This window comes from Phyllobates terribilis, unplaced genomic scaffold (assembly GCF_046119375.1).
Source record: "Phyllobates terribilis strain yellow unplaced genomic scaffold, ASM4611937v1 Scaffold_14__1_contigs__length_39327217, whole genome shotgun sequence".
Classification (NCBI taxonomy): Eukaryota; Metazoa; Chordata; class Amphibia; order Anura; family Dendrobatidae; genus Phyllobates; species Phyllobates terribilis.
This window is the reverse complement of record NW_027362774.1, coordinates 6,421,022-6,447,100: the sequence shown is the minus strand read 5'-3', so window position 1 is coordinate 6,447,100 and position 26,079 is coordinate 6,421,022. Positions and strand designations below refer to the sequence as shown.

Here is a 26,079-nt window from a genome sequence, read left to right as displayed (position 1 = left end):
CTTTATTTATGTGTCTTATCGAATGGTCTGCCATTCCACATTGGTCCATATAATAAGTACACGATTATTGATCGGCCTGCTGATTTGCGGGTCTGAATATGGTCAGTGTCTTATACTGTTACATTCAGTGTTGTATATAACAGTACCATGTAGACAGTGGTCACATAATACTAGTTAACAATAATGTGAAGTTATAACAGTGCCATATAGGAAGTGGACAATAATAGTACTATACAGTGAATATATAACAGTGCCATATAGGAAGTGACTTCATAATACTACCGTACTGTGAATATGTAACAGTGCCATATAGGAAGTGACTTCATAATACTACCATACTGTGAATATATAACAGTGCCATATAGGAAGTGGACACCTAATACTACCATACTGTGAATATATAACAGTGCCATATAGGAAGTGGACAATAATAGTACTATACTGTGAATATATAACAGTGCCATATAGGAAGTGACTTCATAATACTACCGTACTGTGAATATGTAACAGTGCCATATAGGAAGTGGACACCTAATACTACTGTACTGTGAATATATAACAGTGCCATATAGGAAGTGGACACCTTATACTACCGTACTGTGAATAAATAACAGTGCCTTACAGGAAGTGGACACCTAATACTACCGTACTGTGAATATATAACAGTGCCATATAGGAAGTGGACACCTTATACTACCGTACTGTGAATATATAACAGTGCCATATAGGAAGTGGACACCTAATACTACTGTACTGTGAATATATAACAGTGCCATATAGGAAGTGGACACCTTATACTACCGTACTGTGAATAAATAACAGTGCCTTACAGGAAGTGGACACCTAATACTACCGTACTGTGAATATATAACAGTGCCATATAGGAAGTGGACACCTTATACTACCGTACTGTGAATAAATAACAGTGCCTTACAGGAAGTGGACACCTAATACTACCGTACTGTGAATATATAACAGTGCCATATAGGAAGTGGACACCTTATACTACCGTACTGTGAATATATAACAGTGCCTTACAGGAAGTGGACACCTAATACTACCGTACTGTGAATATATAACAGTGCCATATAGGAAATGGACACCTAATACTACCGTACTGTGAATATATAACAGTGCCATATAGGAAGTGGACACCTAATACTACCGTACTGTGAATATATAACAGTGCCATATAGGAAGTGGACACCTAATACTACCGTACTGTGAATATATAACAGTGCCATATAGGAAATGGACACCTAATACTACCGTACTGTGAATATATAACAGTGCCATATAGGAAATGGACACCTAATACTACCGTACTGTGAATATATAACAGTGCCATATAGGAAGTGGACACCTTATACTACCGTACTGTGAATAAATAACAGTGCCATATAGGAAGTGGACACCTAATACTACCGTACTGTGAATATATAACAGTGCCATATAGGAAGTGGACACCTAATACTACCGTACTGTGAATATATAACAGTGCCATATAGGAAGTGGACACCTAATACTACCGTACTGTGAATATATAACAGTGCCATATAGGAAGTGGACACCTAATACTACCGTACTGTGAATATATAACAGTGCCATATAGGAAGTGGACACCTAATACTACCGTACTGTGAATATATAACAGTGCCATATAGGAAATGGACACCTAATACTACCGTACTGTGAATATATAACAGTGCCATATAGGAAATGGACACCTAATACTACCGTACTGTGAATATATAACAGTGCCATATAGGAAATGGACACCTAATACTACCGTACTGTGAATATATAACAGTGCCATATAGGAAATGGACACCTAATACTACCGTACTGTGAATATATAACAGTGCCATATAGGAAGTGGACACCTAATACTACCGTACTGTGAATATATAACAGTGCCATATAGGAAATGGACACCTAATACTACCGTACTGTGAATATATAACAGTGCCATATAGGAAGTGGACACCTTATACTACCGTACTGTGAATAAATAACAGTGCCATATAGGAAGTGGACACCTAATACTACCGTACTGTGAATATATAACAGTGCCATATAGGAAGTGGACACCTAATACTACCGTACTGTGAATATATAACAGTGCCATATAGGAAGTGGACACCTTATACTACCGTACTGTGAATAAATAACAGTGCCTTACAGGAAGTGGACACCTAATACTACCGTACTGTGAATATATAACAGTGCCATATAGGAAGTGGACACCTAATACTACCGTACTGTGAATATATAACAGTGCCATATAGGAAGTGGACACCTAATACTACCGTACTGTGAATATATAACAGTGCCATATAGGAAGTGGACACCTAATACTACCGTACTGTGAATATATAACAGTGCCATATAGGAAGTGGACACCTAATACTACCGTACTGTGAATATATAACAGTGCCATATAGGAAGTGGACACCTAATACTACCGTACTGTGAATATATAACAGTGCCATATAGGAAGTGGACACCTAATACTACCGTACTGTGAATATATAACAGTGCCATATAGGAAGTGGACACCTAATACTACCGTACTGTGAATATATAACAGTGCCATATAGGAAGTGGATACCTAATACTACCGTACTGTGAATATATAACAGTGCCAAATAGGAAGTGGACACCTAATACTACCGTACTGTGAATATATAACAGTGCCATATAGGAAGAGGACACCTAATACTACCGTACTGTGAATATATAACAGTGCCATATAAGAAGTGGACACCTAATACTACTGTACTGTGAATATATAACAGTGCCTTACAGGAAGTGGACACCTAATACTACCGTACTGTGAATATATAACAGTGCCGTATAGGAAGTGGACACCTAATACTACCGTACTGTGAATATATAACAGTGCCATATAGGAAGTGGACACCTAATACTACCGTACTGTGAATATATAACAGTGCCATATAGGAAGTGGACACCTAATACTACCGTACTGTGAATATATAACAGTGCCTTACAGGAAGTGGACACCTAATACTACCGTACTGTGAATATATAACAGTGCCTTACAGGAAGTGGACACCTAATACTACCGTACTGTGAATATATAACAGTGCCATATAGGAAGTGGACACCTAATACTACCATACTGTGAATATATAACAGTGACATATAGGAAGTGGAAACCTAATACTACCGTACTGTGAATATATAACAGTGCCATATAGGAAGTGGACACCTAATACTACCGTACTGTGAATATATAACAGTGCCTTACAGGAAGTGGACACCTAATACTACCGTACTGTGAATATATAACAGTGCCTTACAGGAAGTGGACACCTAATACTACCGTACTGTGAATATATAACAGTGCCATATAGGAAGTGGACACCTAATACTACCATACTGTGAATATATAACAGTGACATATAGGAAGTGGACACCTAATACTACCGTACTGTGAATATATAACAGTGCCATATAGGAAGTGGACACCTAATACTACCGTACTGTGAATATATAACAGTGCCTTACAGGAAGTGGACACCTAATACTACCGTACTGTGAATATATAACAGTGCCATATAGGAAGTGGACACCTAATACTACCGTACTGTGAATATATAACAGTGCCATATAGGAAGTGGACACCTAATACTACCGTACTGTGAATATATAACAGTGCCATATAGGAAGTGGACACCTAATACTACCGTACTGTGAATATATAACAGTGCCATATAGGAAGAGGACACCTAATACTACCGTACTGTGAATATATAACAGTGCCATATAGGAAGTGGACACCTAATACTACCGTAATGTGAATATATAACAGTGCCATATAGGAAGTGGACACCTAATACTACCGTACTGTGAATATATAACAGTGCCATATAGGAAGTGGACACCTAATACTACCGTACTGTGAATATATAACAGTGCCATATAGGAAGTGGACACCTAATACTACCGTACTGTGAATATTTAACAGTGCCTTACAGGAAGTGGACACCTAATACTACCGTACTGTGAATATTTAACAGTGCCTTACAGGAAGTGGACACCTAATACTACCGTACTGTGAATATATAATAGTGCCATATAGGAATTGGACACCTAATACTACCGTACTGTGAATATATAACAGTGCCATATAGGAAGTGGACACCTAATACTACCGTACTGTGAATGTATAACAGTGCCTTACAGGAAGTGGACACCTAATACTACCGTACTGTGAATATATAACAGTGCCATATAGGAAGTGGACACCTAATACTACCGTACTGTGAATATATAACAGTGCCATATAGGAAGTGGACACCTAATACTACTGTACTGTGAATATATAAAAGTGCCATATAGGAAGTGGACACCTTATACTACCGTACTGTGAATATATAACAGTGCCATATAGGAAGTGGACACCTAATACTACTGTACTGTGAATATATAAAAGTGCCATATAGGAAGTGGACACCTTATACTACCGTACTGTGAATATATAACAGTGCCATATAGGAAGTGGACACCTTATACTACCGTACTGTGAATAAATAACAGTGCCTTACAGGAAGTGGACACCTAATACTACCATACTGTGAATATATAACAGTGCCATATAGGAAGTGGACACCTTATACTACCGTACTGTGAATATATAACAGTGCCTTACAGGAAGTGGACACCTAATACTACCGTACTGTGAATATATAACAGTGCCATATAGGAAATGGTCACCTAATACTACCGTACTGTGAATATATAACAGTGCCATATAGGAAGTGGACACCTAATACTACCGTACTGTGAATATATAACAGTGCAATATAGGAAGTGGACACCTAATACTACCGTACTGTGAATATATAACAGTGCCATATAGGAAATGGACACCTAATACTACCGTACTGTGAATATATAACAGTGCCATATAGGAAGTGGACACCTAATACTACCGTACTGTGAATATATAACAGTGCCATATAGGAAGTGGACACCTAATACTACCGTACTGTGAATATATAACAGTGCAATATAGGAAGTGGACACCTAATACTACCGTACTGTGAATATATAACAGTGCCATATAGGAAATGGACACCTAATACTACAGTACTGTGAATATATAACAGTGCCATATAGGAAGTGGACACCTAATACTACCGTACTGTGAATATATAACAGTGCCATATAGGAAGTGGACACCTAATACTACCGTACTGTGAATATATAACAGTGCCATATAGGAAATGGACACCTAATACTACCGTACTGTGAATATATAACAGTGCCATATAGGAAGTGGACACCTTATACTACCGTACTGTGAATAAATAACAGTGCCATATAGGAAGTGGACACCTAATACTACCGTACTGTGAATATATAACAGTGCCATATAGGAAGTGGACACCTAATACTACCGTACTGTGAATATATAACAGTGCCATATAGGAAGTGGACACCTAATACTACCGTACTGTGAATATATAACAGTGCCATATAGGAAGTGGACACCTAATACTACCGTACTGTGAATATATAACAGTGCCATATAGGAAGTGGACACCTAATACTACCGTACTATGAATATATAACAGTGCCATATAGGAAATGGACACCTAATACTACCGTACTGTGAATATATAACAGTGCCATATAGGAAATGGACACCTAATACTACCGTACTGTGAATATATAACAGTGCCATATAGGAAATGGACACCTAATACTACCGTACTGTGAATATATAACAGTGTCATATAGGAAATGGACACCTAATACTACCGTACTGTGAATATATAACAGTGCCATATAGGAAGTGGACACCTAATACTACCGTACTGTGAATATATAACAGTGCCATATAGGAAGTGGACACCTAATACTACCGTACTGTGAATATATAACAGTGCCATATAGGAAATGGACACCTAATACTACCGTACTGTGAATATATAACAGTGCCATATAGGAAGTGGACACCTTATACTACCGAACTGTGAATAAATAACAGTGCCATATAGGAAGTGGACACCTAATACTACCGTACTGTGAATATATAACAGTGCCATATAGGAAGTGGACACCTAATACTACCGTACTGTGAATATATAACAGTGCCATATAGGAAGTGGACACCTTATACTACCATACTGTGAATAAATAACAGTGCCTTACAGGAAGTGGACACCTAATACTACCGTACTGTGAATATATAACAGTGCCATATAGGAAGTGGACACCTAATACTACCGTACTGTGAATATATAACAGTGCCATATAGGAAGTGGACACCTAATACTACCGCACTGTGAATATATAACAGTGCCATATAGGAAGTGGACACCTAATACTACCGTACTGTGAATATATAACAGTGCCATATAGGAAGTGGACACCTAATACTACCGTACTGTGAATATATAACAGTGCCATATAGGAAGTGGACACCTAATACTACCGTACTGTGAATATATAACAGTGCCATATAGGAAGTGGACAGCTAATACTACCGTACTGTGAATATATAACAGTGGCATATAGGAAGTGGACACCTAATACTACCGTACTGTGAATATATAACAGTGCCAAATATGAAGTGGACACCTAATACTACCGTACTGTGAATATATAACAGTGCCATATAGGAAGAGGACACCTAATACTACCGTACTGTGAATATATAACAGTGCCATATAAGAAGTGGACACCTAATACTACCGTACTGTGAATATATAACAGTGCCTTACAGGAAGTGGACACCTAATACTACCGTACTGTGAATATATAACAGTGCCGTATAGGAAGTGGACACCTAATACTACCGTTCTGTGAATATATAACAGTGCCATATAGGAAGTGGACACCTAATACTACTGTACTGTGAATATATAACAGTGCCATATAGGAATTGGACACCTAATACTACCGTACTGTGAATATATAACAGTGCCATATAGGAAGTGGACACCTAATACTACCGTACTGTGAATATATAACAGTGCCATATAGGAAGTGGACACCTAATACTACCGTACTGTGAATATATAACAGTGCCATATAGGAAATGGACACCTAATACTACCGTACTGTGAATATATAACAGTGCCATATAGGAAGTGGACACCTTATACTACCGTACTGTGAATAAATAACAGTGCCATATAGGAAGTGGACACCTAATACTACCGTACTGTGAATATATAACAGTGCCATATAGGAAGTGGACACCTAATACTACCGTACTGTGAATATATAACAGTGCCATATAGGAAGTGGACACCTAATACTACCGTACTGTGAATATATGACAGTGCCTTACAGGAAGTGGACACCTAATACTACCGTACTGTGAATATATAACAGTGCCATATAGGAAGTGGACACCTAATACTACCGTACTGTGAATATATAACAGTGCCTTACAGGAAGTGGACACCTAATACTACCGTACTGTGAATATATAACAGTGCCATATAGGAAGTGGACACCTAATACTACCGTACTGTGAATATATAACAGTGCCATATAGGAAGAGGACACCTAATACTACCGTACTGTGAATATATAACAGTGCCATATAGGAAGTGACCTCATAATACTACCATACTGTGAATATATAACAGTGCCATATAGGTAGTGACCTCATATTGCTTCCGTACTGTGAATATATAACAGTGCCATATAAGAAGTGGACACCTAATACTACCGTACTGTGAATATATAACAGTGCCTTACAGGAAGTGGACACCTAATACTACCGTACTGTGAATATATAACAGTGCCGTATAGGAAGTGGACACCTAATACTACCGTACTGTGAATATATAACAGTGCCATATAGGAAGTGGACACCTAATACTACTGTACTGTGAATATATAACAGTGCCATATAGGAATTGGACACCTAATACTACCGTACTGAGAATATATAACAGTGCCATATAGGAAGTGGACACCTAATACTACCGTACTGTGAATATATAACAGTGCCATATAGGAAGTGGACACCTAATACTACCGTACTGTGAATATATAACAGTGCCATATAGGAAATGGACACCTAATACTACCGTACTGTGAATATATAACAGTGCCATATAGGAAGTGGACACCTTATACTACCGTACTGTGAATAAATAACAGTGCCATATAGGAAGTGGACACCTAATACTACCGTACTGTGAATATATAACAGTTCCATATAGGAAGTGGACACCTAATACTACCGTACTGTGAATATATAACAGTGCCATATAGGAAGAGGACACCTAATACTACCGTACTGTGAATATATAACAGTGCCATATAGGAAGTGACCTCATAATACTACCATACTGTGAATATATAACAGTGCCATATAGGTAGTGACCTCATATTGCTTCCGTACTGTGAATATATAACAGTGCCATATAGGAAGTGACCTCATAATACTACCATACTGTGAATATATAACAGTGCCATATAGGAAGTGACCTCATATTACTTCCGTACTGTTAATATTTAATCATTCCATACAGTGGTCACATCATACTGCCATACTGTGACTACTGAATGACAGCATATTATAAACCCGTAATAATGACACACAGAGGCCACCTAGCAGTGCCATCCCTAAGTTATACCGTCATGGCTTGGAGCCGGAGCCCACCAGTTGGAGACAGGCGATCTCCTCGCTCCTTGCTCCTTCTGGCGCGTTCTCTGGCCGAGATCTCATGTTACAAATACAAGATCCAAGGATGGCAGGAGCTGACGCAGCCCGGGACTAGGCGAGGGTCTTCCCATTCACTGACAGCTAACAGAGCTCTTACATTTTGTGATGCCCGGGAAGACAAAGTGTACAGTACAATGATGGCGCTTGGAGACGCACCGGCGTCCTCCCAGGAATGGCGCTGTTTATCTTGATTAAAGTGACTGTTTCCAGTACAAACACCCCACACGATTATGTATTCTGTGTTTCCACGGCTAGTCGTCACATTAAAGGCTGCGGAAATATTTAGTTGCTAAATCATGCCCAAGGGGGACAATGACTAGATTATTTCAATGTACTTATGCCTTTCCACTAAGCCTTTCTAATTGGTTCTGCATTATGAGTACATGTGTAAAACTGGCAATCAACCATTGTCTAATTACAGAGTGAACCGTCAGTGATTTACACCCTCCGCCGCCATAACCTGCGTCGTTTTATGCTCCGATGCCGGAAATTTCTGTCGGATCTGATTGAAGTGTTTGTAGAAGGGTCATATGCACCGGGCGTCGGATGGTAAAGTCAACGTATTGAGCTTATTTCATGGCACAATCAAGAATCTGGCTCCATCAAAGGCAGATAAATATTTAAGAGATGTTATATTTTTATACCCGGCTATAAAACTTACTTTATTTTAATGCGTTTCCATTACGACGCCTCTCGTCAAGCGGCGGGAGCTTTTTTTCTTTCTGATCCATGAATCTGTGCTTTACTAGGAGCTGAGAAGATTATACGGAGGATAGAAAGGAGGAAAAATGTGTATCTCGCCTTAGTAAAGGGCCAACTAACCCACAGGGGCCAATATTGAGCCAGCCATCACTGTATCTTATAGTAATGGGCAGCCGAGGGCCAAGGATGATTGGCCAAATCTGGGCGAAGGTTTCCTTGTCACCATTTATCCTAAGGAAGCCAACTCTTCTACGATGTCCTAAAAGAAGTACAGACCTCCTGGACTTCCAAAAGACTTGGCAAATTTCCTGGGCTCCGCTGAAACCTACTACAACCTTCTTGAAGCCGAGCTTCCAGAAGAGCAGAGGGTCAACAAAGGCTCATGACTGGCCAAATCTGTGCGAAGGCATCATAGTCATCATTTATTGTAAGGAAGCACACTCTCCTAGGATGTCCTGAAATAAGTGGAGACCTCCTGGACTTCCAAATGGCTTGACAAATTTCCTGGGCTCCCCTTAAACTTACTACAACCTTCTTGAAGCCAAGCTTCCAGAAGACCAGAGGGTCAATAAAGTCTCATGACTGGCCAAATCTGGGCGAAGGCTTCCTAGTCATCATTTATTGTAAGGAAGCCCACTCTCCTAGGATGTCCTGAAATAAGTGGAGACCTCCTGGACTTCCAAAAGACTTGGCAAATTTCCCAGGTTCCCCTGAAACCTACTACAACCTTCTTGAAGCCAAGCTTCCAGAAGAGCAGAGGGTCAACATAGCTTCATGACTGGCCAAGGATGATTGGCCAAATCTGGACGAAGGTTTCTTAGCCATCATTTATCCTAAGAATGCCCACTCTCCTAGGATGTTCTGAAAGAAGTGGAAACCTCCTGGACTTCCAAAAGACTTGGAAAGTTTCTTGGTGTCCGCTGAAACCTACTAAAACCTTCTTGAAGTTGAGCTTCCAGAAGATCAGAGGGTCAACAGCGGGTCATGACTGGCCATATGTCACAGGCGTCTGACAGATGTGACACATGCAGCTGCGGAGACACTTTCATCAATGCCGAGCATGCCTCAAATACTCGGCGAGCACCCTAGCGTGCTTTCCGAAGGGGTTAACAATTCATACTCACTCAACACTACTTCCTAGTCATTATTTATCCTAAGGAAGACAACTCTTCTAGGATGTCCTGAAAGGAGTACAGACCTCCTTGACTTCCAAAAGACTTTTCCAAATTTCTTAGGCTCTGCTGAAACCTTCTAAAATATTCTTGAAGCCAAGCTTCCAGAAGGTTTCTTCCATGAAGGAGGCACAAAAGAGTCGAGAAGGGGTGTTGTAAAGATCTAACTTGGAAATTTTTTGGGCTTAGATGTGAAGGTTGACAATTATAGCTCAGGAAGAGCAGTAGTGAGGTCCAAGGATGCAACCAGCTAAAGACCAGGACTAGGATGCAAAACGCACTGTCTGCTCCCGGTGAGGGATGCTGCAGTGGAAACGTAGAATTACATGGTGGCCATTTAGATGAAAGCCCCATGGGTCAGCAAGCATGTTTGCCAGAAGCTTCTACAGTGCAGCCTCAATTTCTGTTTTGTAGAGCATTGCTCTCCCTTTCCGATGAGCATGTGCAGTAATGTGGCATATGGACAGTGGTTGTCTTGATAGGACGACATCTTTAAAGCCCCATGGGTCAACAGGCATTGCCTTTGTTTAGGGCAATGCCCACCAGTGATGTCGTTGGGATTACCATCAGATGATGTTGATGGAGATGACCACCTCCATGCTCTGGTTGGTATTTAGGACAAACATATCCATCATTACTAAAATGCCGAAAATCCAGAATGTCTAAGCCTCGATTAAACATCACAGTGGAATGGGACTCCCGGGCCAATATTTCCAAAATGATGGGAACAGAATGAGAGTTGCCGAAGTTATACAAGCCTGGAATAAGAAGTTATAGGAAGGACATTGGGCATTAGACCTCAGACTAGATCACAAAGGTCCTACAATGGACTTACCAGAAGTGAGAAGAGGAAATAATAAAACGGTGTCTCCGGTCCCTGCTGTAGGAGGTGTTTCATCTGGGAAGCGTTTGCCGTGAAAAGGGCCATGTCTAGAAATCCTTGCGCCAATGTCTTAGTCCTGGCGAATGTGTTGATGTTCCTTATCACCTGCAGAGAGATGTGAGGGTTACACCATGTCCCCATCAATAATTCACACTCCCGTTCATTCCTTGTATTAGTTAATCTTGGGGTGATTCATCGTCTCAGGCTCCACCAGATGTTGCTCTCAGAGAGACGTATTGTTACCCGATGTTCCCTCTATGACAGTCCGGAGACTCAGTGATATCGTGACTCACAGGACAACCTGACGGGATCCTGCGTCCTCCTGTGCTCTGCTCTCAAAGCTCAGTCAGGTCATAGTGAAGATCTTAAAGGAAAGCTAACTATCAGAAAATGGGATTTTTGGCAATGTTTTTTTTCTTTTTTTTAATTAATTTTTTACAAATCACAATCTATGTTGAAAATAAAAAAAACAGAAATCCTGCTATTCTCACACCGGCCACCGGGGCTTTTTTAGAATCAAATTCCCTGCTGTTTCAAGAAATGCACTGGTACATTAGCAGCAATGAACACACACAGATCCCATCTTTTGTATGGAAGCATCTAATGAGCGTGTGAAAAGGTCATTGTGAAAAGAGTGGGAGGAGGTGAGCTGTGACATCACCTACTGTGATTGGTGGATTCTGTGTTATCTACTGTATATAGAGGTGTTATCAGTCATTCTACAGGAGGGGGGGAGGTGAGCTGTGACATCACCTACTGTGATTGGTGGATTCTGTGTTATCTACTGTATATAGAGGTGTTATCAGTCATTGTACAGGAGGAGGAGAAGGTGAGCTGTGACATCACCTACTGTGATTGGTGGATTCTGTGTTATCTACTGTATATAGAGGTGTTATCAGTCATTGTACAGGAGGAGGAGGAGGTGAGCTGTGACATCACCTATTGGGAATGGGGATCCTGTGTTATCTACTGTATATAGAGGTGTTATCCAGTCATTGTACATGAGGAGGAGGTGAGCTGTGACATCACCTATTGTGAATGGTGGATCCTGTGTTATCTACTGTATATAGAGGTGATATCAGTTATGGTACAGGAGGAGGTGAGCCGTGACATCACCTATTGTGAATGGTGGATCCTGTGTTATCTTCTGTATATAGAGGGGTTATCAGTCATTGTACAGGAGGAGGAGGTGAGCTGTGACATCACCTATTGTGAATGGTGGATCCTGTGTTATCTACTGTATATAGAGGTGTTATCAGTCATTGTACAGGAGGAGGTGAGCTGTGACATCACCTATTGTGAATGGTGGATCCTGTGTTATCTTCTGTATATAGAGGGGTTATCAGTCATTGTACAGGAGGAGGAGGTGAGCTGTGACATCACCTATTGTGAATGGTGGATCCTGTGTTATCTACTGTATATAGAGGTGTTGTCAGTCATTGTACAGGAGGAGGTGAGCTGTGACATCACCTATTGTGAATGGTGGATCCTGTGTTATCTACTGTATATAGAGGGGTTATCAGTCATTGTACAGGAGGAGGAGGTGAGCTGTGACATCACCTATTGTGAATGGTGGATCCTGTGTTATCTACTGTATATAGAGGTGTTGTCAGTCATTGTACAGGAGGAGAAGGTGAGCTGTGACATCACCTATTGTGAATGGTGGATCCTGTGTTATCTACTGTATATAGAGGTGTTATCAGTCATTACAATCCAGTCTCTGATGATTATGAAATTGCTGAAAGGAGAGGGAGTATGAGTCTAAAATAGCCTCAGTGCCCAATGAGAAAATTGCAAAGTTACTAATTTTGTTTTTTGATATATAATATTGTGTAATGGAAAGAAGACACTGCCATTTTTTTAAACTATTTGTAACACAAAAAACTGATTTAAACAATAGGTCATTTTGTGATGAGGGCTTCCCTTTAATCTAGGTGATACTTTATACTTAAGTCTGTGCGGCTGGGCCTTAGACCTATAGGGGGTTCAGTAAGGGTCCGCATCTTTTTTTTTTCTGCCTTTTCTATTGCCTGTACAATTAGGACATTTCCCTTAAATTGTCCAATGAAAGCAATTGCAGCAATCGATCCTCGATACATTTCATATTTATTCGCTACACGACCTTCCTTCTATGGTTTTACACCGTTGGCCGTACGCTCCTGTGGCCGATGACTATTCCTCCAGTCCTGACCTCCCATACGCATGTACGCTCGGTTAGCTGAGCGTGCATGTCTACCTCCATCTGGTCCTTCTTTCCCCAACATCTACTGATGGGGGAGGGTTGGGACACACAATAAAAAATAGTTTGTTCATCTAATGTGTATCCGTGAATCTATACTATTTATATTAATGAGCTACTCCTGGACTTTTTCATGTTGCAATACCAAATACAACCTTACAGCCATGGGTGGCGCTGTTATTGATAAAATTAAGGCAGACACATTGATATAATTGTGAATATTTTCTTTTTTTTTATAGCAGACATGTAAAATCTGTTGATTTGATGTCACCATGTAATAAACTGTTCTAAGCTACAATTTCCATTCTAAGGTTTGACGGTGATTTGTTAGGTTTGAATACATCACGGGCGATATGACAGACAGAGTAGTTATTTGACAGCATTGTTATCGTAGACACCTGCAGCATAAATACATATTAGAAGCGGCTTCAGATCCTAAGTGATTGCTATCATTTAGCGTAATGCTCTTTGCTCCCCTCCACCTGCGTAAATAGGGACCAGAGATGTAATCTTCTACTGTCTCTTATGTACCCTGTGTGCATACAGGAGCCTTTATGAAAATGCAAACCATATATTCAGCTTTGCACAGAGGGGGGAGGTATGTGGGAATTCTGCCCTAGAATAGACTTCACTTTGGATTCAATTGAATGGTTCTGCACTGCCCCCGGTGGTCATAAGTAGTACTGCATATTTAGCTAAATCTGCCCTTTTTTTAACTCCTAACATCGACAACGCCGATCTAAGAAGGGGTCGATCAGTGAAATGATAATTGTGGACGCCCTAAACGAATGTTTCTATAATTCTTTGGTCGCACGGTTCTCTGTGATGTATTACAGGAAATGGCTGTTGTTGTCTTGATGTTAATAATGTATTTACGTTCCTGGCACAAGACCTCAGGCGGTCTCTCATATTCAATGAACTGTGTCTTGGATGATATGATGGAAAGTAGCCCGAGGCTGAATTATTTATATACCAATAAATGAAACTACAATCTGTTCTTTGTTTAATGTAAGCTTGCCAAAGGGGAAAAACACTAATGTGCACTGGAGTGATTACCTCAATGTATATTACACTTTATGTACTGCAAAGAGAAGCTAAACTCAATACTTTGTGGAGCTTTGCAAGCGTTGGAATGAGTCTTCAAGACAAGAGACCCAACGTTACGTGACCAAAGAAGTGCGGCAGACTGACTTCCAACTAGTGTTCTACAACTTAATTACAAATAATCGACAATTTAATAATAATCATACTTAGATTAATTTGGAATAATTGAAGTGATGAAAGAATACAGTGGGCTCAAAGTCAGCATTCATGAGGAGAGGGCTCTCCCCACTTTGACAGGGGAGTCCCACATGGTGCTGAATGATAGATTGTAAAATGACTTTCTGGGAAATTGCTCAACTCAAGTTAAATGAAATCAACCAGACTCAACGGAACCCAACTCAATCAAACTCTATCCAACTCAGCCTAAAAGAATCCAAGTCAAATGAGCTAAGTCCAACTCAACCTCGGTCAATTCAACAGAACAGAACTCAACTGAACCCAACTCAATCAAACTCTATCCTGCTCAACCTAACAGAATCCAAGTCAAATGAACTAGGTCCAACTGAGTCTAGGTCAATTCAACCAAACAGAACTCAACTGAACCCAACTCAATCAAACTCTATCCAAGTCAAACTAAAAGAATCCAAGTCAAATGTACTAAGTCCAACTCAACCTAGGTCAATTCAACCCTACAGAACTCAACTGAAACCCAACTCAATCAAACTCTATCCCAGACAAACTAAAAGAATCCAAGTCAAATGAACTAAGTTCAACCCAACCTAGGTCAATTCAACTCAACAGAACTCAACTGAACCCAACTCAATCAAACTCTATCCAAGTCAAACTAAAAGAATCCAAGTCAAATTAACTAAGTCCAACTCAACCTTGGTCAATTCAACCCTACATAACTCAACTGAAACCCAACTCAATCAAACTCTATCCAAGACAAACTAAAGGAATCAAAGTCAAATGAACTAAGTCCAACCCAACCTAGGTCAATTCAACTCAACAGAACTCAACTGAACCTAACTCAATCAAACTCTATCCAAGACAAACTAAAAGAATCTAAGTCAAATGAACTAAGTCCAACCCAACCTTGGTCAATTCAACCCTACAGAACTCAACTGAACCCAACTCAATCAAACTCTATCCAAGTCAAACTAAAAGAATCCAAGCCAAATTAACCAAGTCCAACTCAACCTAGGTGAATTCAACCCAATACAGCTCAACTGAACTGAACCCAACTCAATCAAACTCTATCCAAGACAAACTAAAAGAATCAAAGTCAAATGAGCTATGTCCAACCCAACCTAGGTCAATTCAACTCAACAGAACTCAACTGAACCCAACTCAATCAAACTCTAACCAACTCAACCTAAAAGAATCCAAGTCAAATAAGTCCAACTCAACCTAGGTCAATTCAACCCAACACAACTAAACTGAACCCAACTCAATTCAAATTAACAAAACCCAACTATACTAAACTCAACTCAGCTCAATTCAACCCAACTGCTTTAAACTCAATCAAAACCAATCCAACTTAACCCAACTGAAGCCAATTAAACTTAATGCAAGCCAATGCAATCCAACTCAATCCAAATGATTAAAATTTAATCAAACTTAGTTTTACTCAATTGAATCCAACTTGCTGAAAGTCAATGCAACTCAATTCAAATTAACTAAACCCAACTATTTTTAACTTAACACAACTCAATTCAACCCAACTGAATTCAACTCAATCCAACTTAACACAAATGAATCCAAATCAATTTACATTTCTGTAACTGTTTCCAATCCAACTGAATCAAACTCAATCAAAACCAATCCAACTGAGCACAACTGAACCCAATTCAATTCCACTTAATGCAACTCAACTCAATAAAATTACTCCAATTGAACCAAATGAAACCAACTCAGTTCAAATGAACAAAACCCAATTATATTAAACCGAATTCAACTTAATTTTACTTGATTATAGAGGGCTGGGAAGGGCTTAAAAAATAAACATATATTCACCCATCCAACACTTGTCCTGACACACAGGCCCACTTCACTCCAGTAGAATTAATTAAATACAAATTAAATTTCCCAGAATAAGTTGAGCTGAATTCGAATTTTGTCAGATTTGCTCATCCTTAATTTCTAACTAACTCAATTTAAACAATCCGGGTTAAATTATTTTAGTTTTAAGTCAAACTTAGGTCAATTCAACCCAACTGAATCCAAATCAAGCCAATACAACACAACTGAACCCAACTCAGTTCAACTTGTCACAATTTAACCCAACCCAACTGAATCCAACTAGATCAAAATTAACACAACTGAAACCAACTCAATTCATACCGACTAAACACAACTCAATTTAACACAACCCAAATCAACCAACTTTTTTCAACCCAACTGAATCCAACCTAAATCAAAATCAATCCAACTAAACACAACTAGACCCAACTAATTTCAACTCAATGCAGCTAAGTTCTGTTTAACTCAATCAAACTTAATCCAACTGAACCAAACTTAGTTCAACCTAGCTGAATATAACTTATGTCAATGCAACTCAAAACAATTTAAACACAATTTAAATCAACTCAATCCAGCTCAACTTAATGCAATCCAAGTAAAATTATCTCATCCATCTAAACCATGTCAGTTCTACCCAACCCAACTCAACTAGACTGAAATGAATTTAACTAAGGTCAACTGAGTTCCATTTGATCAGTCTCGGGAGAAGAGCCTTACACCAAAATTCTCAGACTAATCAACTGTAACAGCTTGAATGGTGCCGTATTGCTAAATGTTTATTCACTTTTAAGGGAAGTTCTTTTAAAGAAAAGGTGTTTCTGATTGTAATAATTCTTTAGAAATCCTTCAGAGACAAGTGGCAATAATCTGTGCAAGACCTTGCCTTCAGCGGTGACTGACCACTCTAGATATGAATGTGTAGACCATTGTCACCTTCAGTGTTTCCATGAAAAGGTTTGACATTACTTAATGAAGGTCTTTTTTCATGAGTGATGTCTTGGCAAATATTTGCTACTACTTTGTATCCAAAAACATTTCCGTCTTAGCCATGTATTACATTGTATGCCTGGGCTCTGTAATCCTGGCAAGACAAAATGTAGCTGATTGCTCGGCAGGATTCCGTCCACCTGGATATTTTGCTTTGGCAAAGCTGAAAATCATTTTTGATTGTCACCATCGTAGTCAGCAAAAATAACAAAGGAAAAAAAGAATGAGAAAAATATACTAAAGAGTGAATTAAGGCTCTCATCAAAAAGTTTTGCTTGATTTAATATAAGTAGGGAACCCTTAAAATTTTCCATTTATGCATCTTCCATTGGTCGCTTTTGTGCTAAATTCCACTAATTTGAACTAACTGTAGATTGGTTGTTGTCCAATGCAGACATACATTGCCCAAATACCATTTGTCCAGTGACCGAGTACTGAACTTGGGAAACTATCTGCATATTGTATAACTACTTTTGAAAAGTCTTAGGTACCAGTGTGTAGCTAGAGGTTAACAATTCCCGGATACCTGGTCTTTAGAGGCCAATTGTGTGCTACTTTTAGGTGACTACCATTGCAAACGTTCAAGTTTCTCATCCATGTCCTACAATTTTTGGAGATATTGTAAAACTCTTGACGTCTTGTTCTGTAATAGTATGGTGCAGGCGGGGCACGAGCCATACTATGCATTCTGATGGAGCAGATGCTGGGAAGTGCAAAAATCCTGGGTCATTAAGAGTAACACCCATAACAGGAGGATCCTAAAGAGTTTTAGGGGTTTTCCAATAATGCCCTTTAGATATTCCAGTGGTATAAGAATGATGGTGACCCACTGTGCACAAGAAGCAAGGTGCAGTTTAGCATTTTCTCCAGACCCTATACTACCATGAAGGGTAAGAAGCCCCTTTGTTCTCCTGGTCAGTGGGAGTTTCAAGATGATTATATGTTAATACAAATCTGGGCCGAATGATGGCAAAGACGGATCTGCACGCTCTTGCATTTTTGCATTGTCAACTGAAGACAATACAAAGTTGTCTCACCATTTTTTCGCCATGCCATTGTTGCCAAAAATAAGAAGCAGACCTTATAGGATTGGTATATTAGGGCCCAAGTACACAGTACCTACTCATAGGCAAGGACGCAGGCAAAGGTATTCTTACCTACATTCTAGAATCCCCTGGAAGAACCAAGTCTGACACCTAAACGCCCAGGAATGCTCACTTTGGGTGGTTTCCCAAAACCTCACCCTTTTTGCAAAATTTGGCAAGTATGCAGAAGTCATTCAGAAGTTACCACCTCAAGTGGCCAAATGACCCCTGTGGGGTTTCTACTTATATGGGTGCATCGGGAGGCAAATAGGAAGCATTTTCATTGAAATGTCCACACTGGTTTATTGCCTCATAAACTGACCATAAGTAAAAGGAAAACAAACAGCCTTTAGTGCAGCCAAAACAAAGTAAACAGGCCTTTAGGCAAAGTCTCCAGTTAGCCAGTTCTGTGGGCACACAGGCTGGATAGCATCCAGTACACTGGCTCAGTCTGCAGATAACAACACACGGGAGGCCTTCTCCCTCCATACACAGACCATGTGTCAAACAAAGGACTCCATTTTAACCTCTTAACTACACCCGGGGATGAAGAATGTAGACAGCCAGACTTGCCCATCTCTCATGGCTGCCTGTAAAACCTGGCCCTGGATGCACCAAACAATCCTCTTAGTGCTATGTGCACTAGAGCAACACTCCAGGATTACATCACAGATGACAACCACCTCTGTGACACATACCTCCCATCAACTAGATGTCCGGTAGCTGCCTTACATACCTCCCCCCTCTGCCTAAAGTCGTGGGGGTTGGCACCTTCTACTTCTAGACAGAGGATTCTCGAGAGGGCATCGGCATTACCATGTAGCTTTTAGCTTCCAAACTCTATGTTCCACAACGAAGCTGAAATCCTGTAGGGCTAAAAACCAGCGGGTAACCATAACATTTTTCCCTTTTTTCTCCCTCATCCACCTGAGTGGGGCATGGTCTAATACCAACTTAAACTTATGTCCCAACAGATAGTAACATAACATGTTCACAGCCCACTTTATGGCCAAGCATTCCTTTTCTATGATGGAATAATTAATTTCACATGCGGATAGCTTCCTACTTGGGTAAAGAACCGGGTGCTCCTCCCCTTGTATCTCCTGAAAAAGGACTGGTCCCAAACCGACATCTGTGATGTCTGTCTGGAGTATAAATTCTTTCTTGAACTCAGGGGCAATCAGAACTGGTTGCTTACACAGAGCCTCTTTTAGTTCTTGAAAGGCCATCTCTGCCTCTGCACTTCATTTGGCCAATGCTGATTTCGTTCCCTTGAGGAGGTCAGTCAGGGGTGTGGCCATCATGGCAACGTTTTGGATGAACCTCCTGTAGTATCCCACGATTTCTAGAAAGGCTCTCACTTGAATCTTTGAGAGTGGTCTTGGCCAGGTTTGGATTGCATCCACTTTACTGGTTTGGGGTTTGATCTCGCCTCTACTCACTACATATCCCAGGTATTTGGCTTCTTCTTTCCCCTTGGCATATTTTTTTGGATTTATTGAAAACCCCGCCTTCCTAATAGTATCAAACACTGCCTGGACCTTTTCCAGATGACTTCCCCAGTCTGGGCTGAAGATTACAATATTGTCCAGGTATGCCACGGCGTTTTTCTTATGGGGTGCCAGGATACGGTCCATGGCCCTCTGGAAGGTGGCTGGGACCCCCTGCAGTCCAAACCGCATCCGGACATATTGGAATCAACCTTCCAGCATAGAAAATGCAGTTTTCTCCTGTGACATGGGGATCTGCCAATATCCTGTCGATAAATCCAAGGTGGTTATGTACCTTGCTGGCTTAAGTCTCTCGATCAGCTCATCGATACGCGGCATGGGATATGCGTCAAATTTGGAGACCTCATTCAACCTCCCATAGTCGTTGCAGAATCTCCATTCGCCATTGTGTTTTGGAACCAGGACAATCGGGCTCGACTATCCGCTCTTGGATTCCTCAATGACCCCGAGTTTCTATATACGCACCACTTCCTTGGAGATTAATTCTCGTTGGGCCTCAGGAATTCGATAGGGCTTTAAGTTCACCCGCACATGTGGCTCCATCAGAACCTCATGTTCTATGACCTTTGTGCACCCAGGCCATTCCGAGAACAGGTCCCTGTTCTTCTGCAGCAATTCCCGACACTGCTGTTTTTGGGCCTTCGTCAGCTTCTCCGCCATTGTGACTCCTCCAACCTCACCTTCTGGCTTGACCAGCAAGCACAAAGTTTCAACAGGCTCTCTGTCTTGCCATGGCTTGATGAGATTTGGTGGTAGATCTGGTATGGTTTACGTCTTCCTGGTTGGTGAATCTTATAATTCACTTCCCCAAGCTTTTCCACCACCTCATAAGACCCTTGCCACTTGGCCAAGAATTTACTTTCCATGGTAGGAATTAGCACGAGGACTTGGTCTCCAGAATTGAACTGCCTCACTCTGGCTGACCGGTTGTAGACCCTGGCCTGAATCTCTTGTGCCTGGAGGAGATGTCCTTTTATGATGGGCATCACCTTCGCAGTCCTCTCCTGCATCAGTGCAACATGCTTGATGACGCTCCTGTGGGCTGTGACTTCAGATTCCCAGGTTTCCTTTTCTATATTAAGGAGACCCTGCGGATGTCGGCCATACAGGAGTTCAAATGGGGAGAACTCAGTGGAGGCCTGTGGAACCTCTTGGATAGAGAACAACAGATATGGTAGGAGACAGTCCCAATTTATACCGTCCTTTTCTATGGCCTTCCTCAGCATACTCTTTAGGGTTTTTTTTGAACCTCTCCATGATGTCCTCAGTTGGGAGATTTGCAGGGCCTTACGTAATTCCCTCATCACCTTACTCATAAAGGGTGTTCCCTGGTCAGTCAGGATCTCCCTTGGTAATCCTGTCCAGGAAAAAACATGGACCAATTTGCGAGCTATACACTTTGCCGAGGAGTTTTTCAGGGGAATCTCTTCAGGATAGCATGTGGCATAGTCCAGGATGACCAATATATATTGATGCCCATGAGCAGATTTAACCAGGGGACCAACCAAGTCCATAGCAATTCTCTCAAACTGCACTTCAATGATGGGCAATGGCACAAGGGGACTTTGAAAGTGAGAGGTGGGGGCGGTTAACTGGCACGTAGGGCAGGACCTGTAGTACTTTAAGATTCCCCGGTGACATCTGGGCCAATAGAACCTCTGAATTATCCGTTCCTGAGTTTTTTCCAATCCCAGATGGCCACCCAAGATATGTGAATGGGCTATGTCCAACACCCTCCGTGTATAGGGCCCCAGCACCAATAACTGTTCAACAAGCTACTCCCTCACTTTCGTATCTCGGTACAACAATTCCTCACTCAACATAAAATAGGGAAATCTTCTGTCAGCCCTCGGCTCCTGTGCAATCCCATTTATGACTGTGACATTGTTAAATGCTTCCCTCAGAGTTAGGTCCCTAGGTTGGGAGATCCCAAAATTCTCGGTCACCCCTAACTCAGGAATGTCGGTCTCAGGGGACACTGCCTCTTCATTGCCCACAAAGACAGAGAAGGGAAACCCGTCTGATTCTGGGCGTAGTGATACCTCTTTAGCCGGTTTCATATCCGAGCCACCGCACCCTGAACCCTTCCCCCACAGATCCCAAAACAAACAAAAGTTCCGGCCTATAATAATGGGGTTCAACAAGTCCTGGGCGATGCCGACTTCATGGGACTCAGTACAGTGGGCCGTTTCAATGTTCACTCTGGCCACAGGATAGTCTTTAGCATCACCATGAATGCAGTGGATGTCAACCTTCTTCCCTGGGATCAGCTGGAGAGGAAGTGTGGCCCTCACAAGGGTCACCAGACTCCCTGAGTCTAGCAGTCCAGTTACCTGCCAACTATTTATCTTCACGGGACAAGCTCGTGGCCCTCGCTGGGTGGACAGTTCACACTGCTGGCCAGATACGCATAGTATGAACAGCAGCATCCCAGGCTGCAGTCCATTTGCTCGGAGGTCAGGGGACAACGGGCGGCTATATGGCCCGAGCCATAGAATTTCCAGCATATGATATCACCAGTAGGGACCTTTGGCATTACCTCCCCCGTCCCTTTGAACCTTGTACGCCCCACCCCCTTTTGGGCATCCGCCCCCTGTTGGGATCCCCAGTATGGAGTGGGCTGCATTCCCAAAGAACCCTCAACCCCCTGATACCTCTCAACCAGTCCGATCAGTTCATCCTCATTCAGGGAATCACCCTGGGCAACCCAAGTCTGTATAGGCCTTGGCAGGGAATGCACAAACCAGTCCATCACCACTCTCTCTACCATCTGCGCAGAGGTAGAGGACTCCGGCTGCAGCCATTTTTGGACCAGGTGCAGAAGGTCAAACATTTGGGAGCGAGGGGGTTTGTCACAGTACGCCCAGAGGTGGACCTGCTGTGTCCTGACAGTCATTGTCACCCCCAAGCGCGCCAGAATTTCTGTTTTCAGCTTGCCATACTCCTTGGTGTCCTGCAAAGCCAAGTTAGAGTAAGCCTTCTGGGGCTCCTGCGTCAAGTAGGGCGCCAGCACCTCGGCCCACTGCTCGGATGGAAAAATCTTCCACTGACCTTGTCGGAGCAGTCACCGTGCCACGAATTACCTCTGCGAGTAACTCGATTTGCTGCTGCTGTTGACGATGCTGATCCTATTGCTGCTACTACTGGACCTGGGTCTGCTGCATAAGCAGCTTAGTGGTCTCCTGTTGCTCCATTTGTTGCTGCTGTAACAATTGCTGGTGCTGTGTCTGCTGCGCTTGCATCAGATGTTTAAGCAGCTCCTCCATTCTGTCTGGCGTCGCTTGCTGGCTTGTGGCAGACTTCACCCAGGAAATGCAAAATGTCTTGTAGTAGTCACACAGTGTTCTGCTGGGAACACTGCCCACACTTTTAACACCAATTGTGGGGTTTCTACTCACTTGGGTGCGTCGGGGGGAGCTAAACAGGGAGCGTTTTTCATTTAAATGTCCATGCTGGTTTATTGCCTCATAAACCGTCCATAAGCAAAATGAAAACAAACAGCCTTTAGTGCAGGCAAAATAAAGAAAACAGTTATTTAGGCAAAGTCTCTTATTAGCCACTCCTGTGGGCACACAGGCTGGATAGCATCAAGTACACTGGCTCAGTCTGCAGATAACAACACACGGGAGGCCTTCTCCCTCCATACACAGACCATGTGTCAAACAAAGGAGCCTTAACCGCAGCCAGACCCGCCCGTCTCTCATGGCTGCCCGTAAAACCTGGCCCGGGATGCACCAAACAATCCTCTGAGTGCTATGTGCACTAGAGCAACACCAGGATTACATCACAGAGGACAGTCCTCTCTGTGACACATACCTCCCATCAACTATATGTCCGGTAGCTGCCTTACACCCCTCAAAAACCTCATAAGGTACACAGAAAGACGCCAGTATTATAAATGGTGGTTGGTGTGAGTTTCAAGTTACCGCACTGATGTGGAAATTATTCATACGCCGCAAAACTGCAGACACCGGGGAGAAGCCGCCCATACGGTGATCTGCGGATTATTGGGATGGCTCTAGTCCAGGTGGGACTATTCCTATAAGTCCCATTCCCGCCAACCTTTCTAATGTTACACATCTGTATACAAGAAGCCTATAAGCCACCATGTAGGATCCTGCCTCTCCGGCACACCGGCCCCGGAGCCTTCTCTCCAGCGCTGACCTGACGACACATTGTAACAATTAGGTTTATTGTAGATTAATCCTTGATGAAAACGACAAGGTTAAAGCTTTTCATAGAGCGACTGTCAGATGGAATTATCTGGAATCTTTACTAATTCACTTCCCAGAGTCATTGATGCATCTACTTAGAGGACGCCATGTTTTATTCTCCGGGACGCAGCTCAAGTCAAGATTTCTTTGCTTTTTTTTTTACATTTTACACATCTACAGCAACTGAATAAAAGCAATTTCCAAGATGTAACAAAGACATCTGCACCCACATCTACCCTGAGAACAGGGGCCCATTGCAAGCTGCTCTTAGGGGAGAGGTCACCGCAGTTCATAGCCCCTTTCACTTGGATGGGAGATCAAAAATTGCATTATTATTTTTTTTTATTAACAAAAGTACTATAAAATTGTACAAACATCAGCAAATTTTTTTAAAAAAAAAACCCTCAAAAACTGCCTTCTTAGAAAAATAGCGCCACCCCAGTCTTACAGGCTGTGTGTGGTATTGCGGCTTCACCACTCACTTCAATAGAGCTGCTTGACCACGAGCAACCTGAAGATGCTTTTTTTTTTATTTTTCCAATTCCAGAAACACTTTTTAACTCAACTTATCTGCTTTTTGTGTCAGTCTTTACTGCCTTTCTAGGATTATATTCGTGAACGAAGACGCTCAGGATAAAACGTAATTTTTTTTTTTTAAAAAAAAGTAGTTTACTCACGTTGATTCTGCTCCCATCGTGAGGACCAGACTGGAAAAGCGGCTCTTCCTCGCTCGACATATCGCTGTCGTCCGCAGGCTCTCTTCTGAGCGTCGCTCGGTGGAATATCGAGGTCATGTCTAGGCAGGAAAATATTACAAAAACTGTTTGGAAAAGTGCAAGGGGAGAGAACGGCAGAGCTGTGCAGGTCGAGCAGCGTAATGTAGGTCGAGTCCCACTCAGAATCACACCCACGGTCACTACCCCTGCCACTCAGCGCTGTCTGATCTCAGCTGACTCCTGGCTTCCAGTGCTGTCTGCTGGGCTTTACTCCCGGCCGCTGGCTGCTGACGCTCACGCGTTCCAGGCTTTTCACAGCTTTTAGCATCTCTGGACTTTTGTCAAGGTTTTTTGTTTATTAAGAACAACAGCAGCAGCCGTGACGAGCGACCTCCGTACACGGGACCACCCTCTAATGTTACACCCCTTACAGGCTGCGTTCACACTTGGAGTTTTGCACTGACATTTTAATTCCTTTTTTTTTAATGTCTCGCTTTACTTTACAGTTTTTAGCAAATTATTCAAGTGTAAAAAAAGCAGCATTTTTGTTTTTTTTTGCTATTTTTGAGCCATTTTACTTTTCTTTTTTTTTGTCTGCCATCTCTCCGTAGGCGTCTTTGTTTAAGGTGTCCTTTTTTTTTTTATTCTCTTATTTAAAAAAATGATTTTAAAGCTTTTTTTTCTTTCATATTGCTCTTTTATTTTAAATGCATGCTTTTTTTAATAGCAAAAAAAAACATGAAAAAAGCAACACGTGGCAAAAAAAAAGTCACGTAATGTTA

At 41.7% G+C, this 26,079-nt stretch overlaps 1 protein-coding gene across 2 annotated transcripts in view; it reads right to left on the bottom strand.

Moving 5' to 3' along the window:
• LOC141175935 (ninjurin-1-like) overlaps nucleotides 1–25,623 on the bottom strand; it is a 92,501-nt gene extending 66,878 nt beyond the window's left edge. For both annotated transcript variants that reach the window (XM_073659928.1, XM_073659929.1), the window contains exons 1-2: nucleotides 25,259–25,623; nucleotides 11,432–11,584 (exon numbers count right to left, since the gene is read on the bottom strand). In XM_073659928.1, coding sequence (XP_073516029.1) covers nucleotides 11,432–11,584; nucleotides 25,259–25,375 — 270 coding nt within the window. In that variant the 5' untranslated portion in view covers nucleotides 25,376–25,623. The remainder of the gene's footprint in view (nucleotides 1–11,431; nucleotides 11,585–25,258) is intronic.
• Nucleotides 25,624–26,079: the final 456 nt, after the last annotated feature.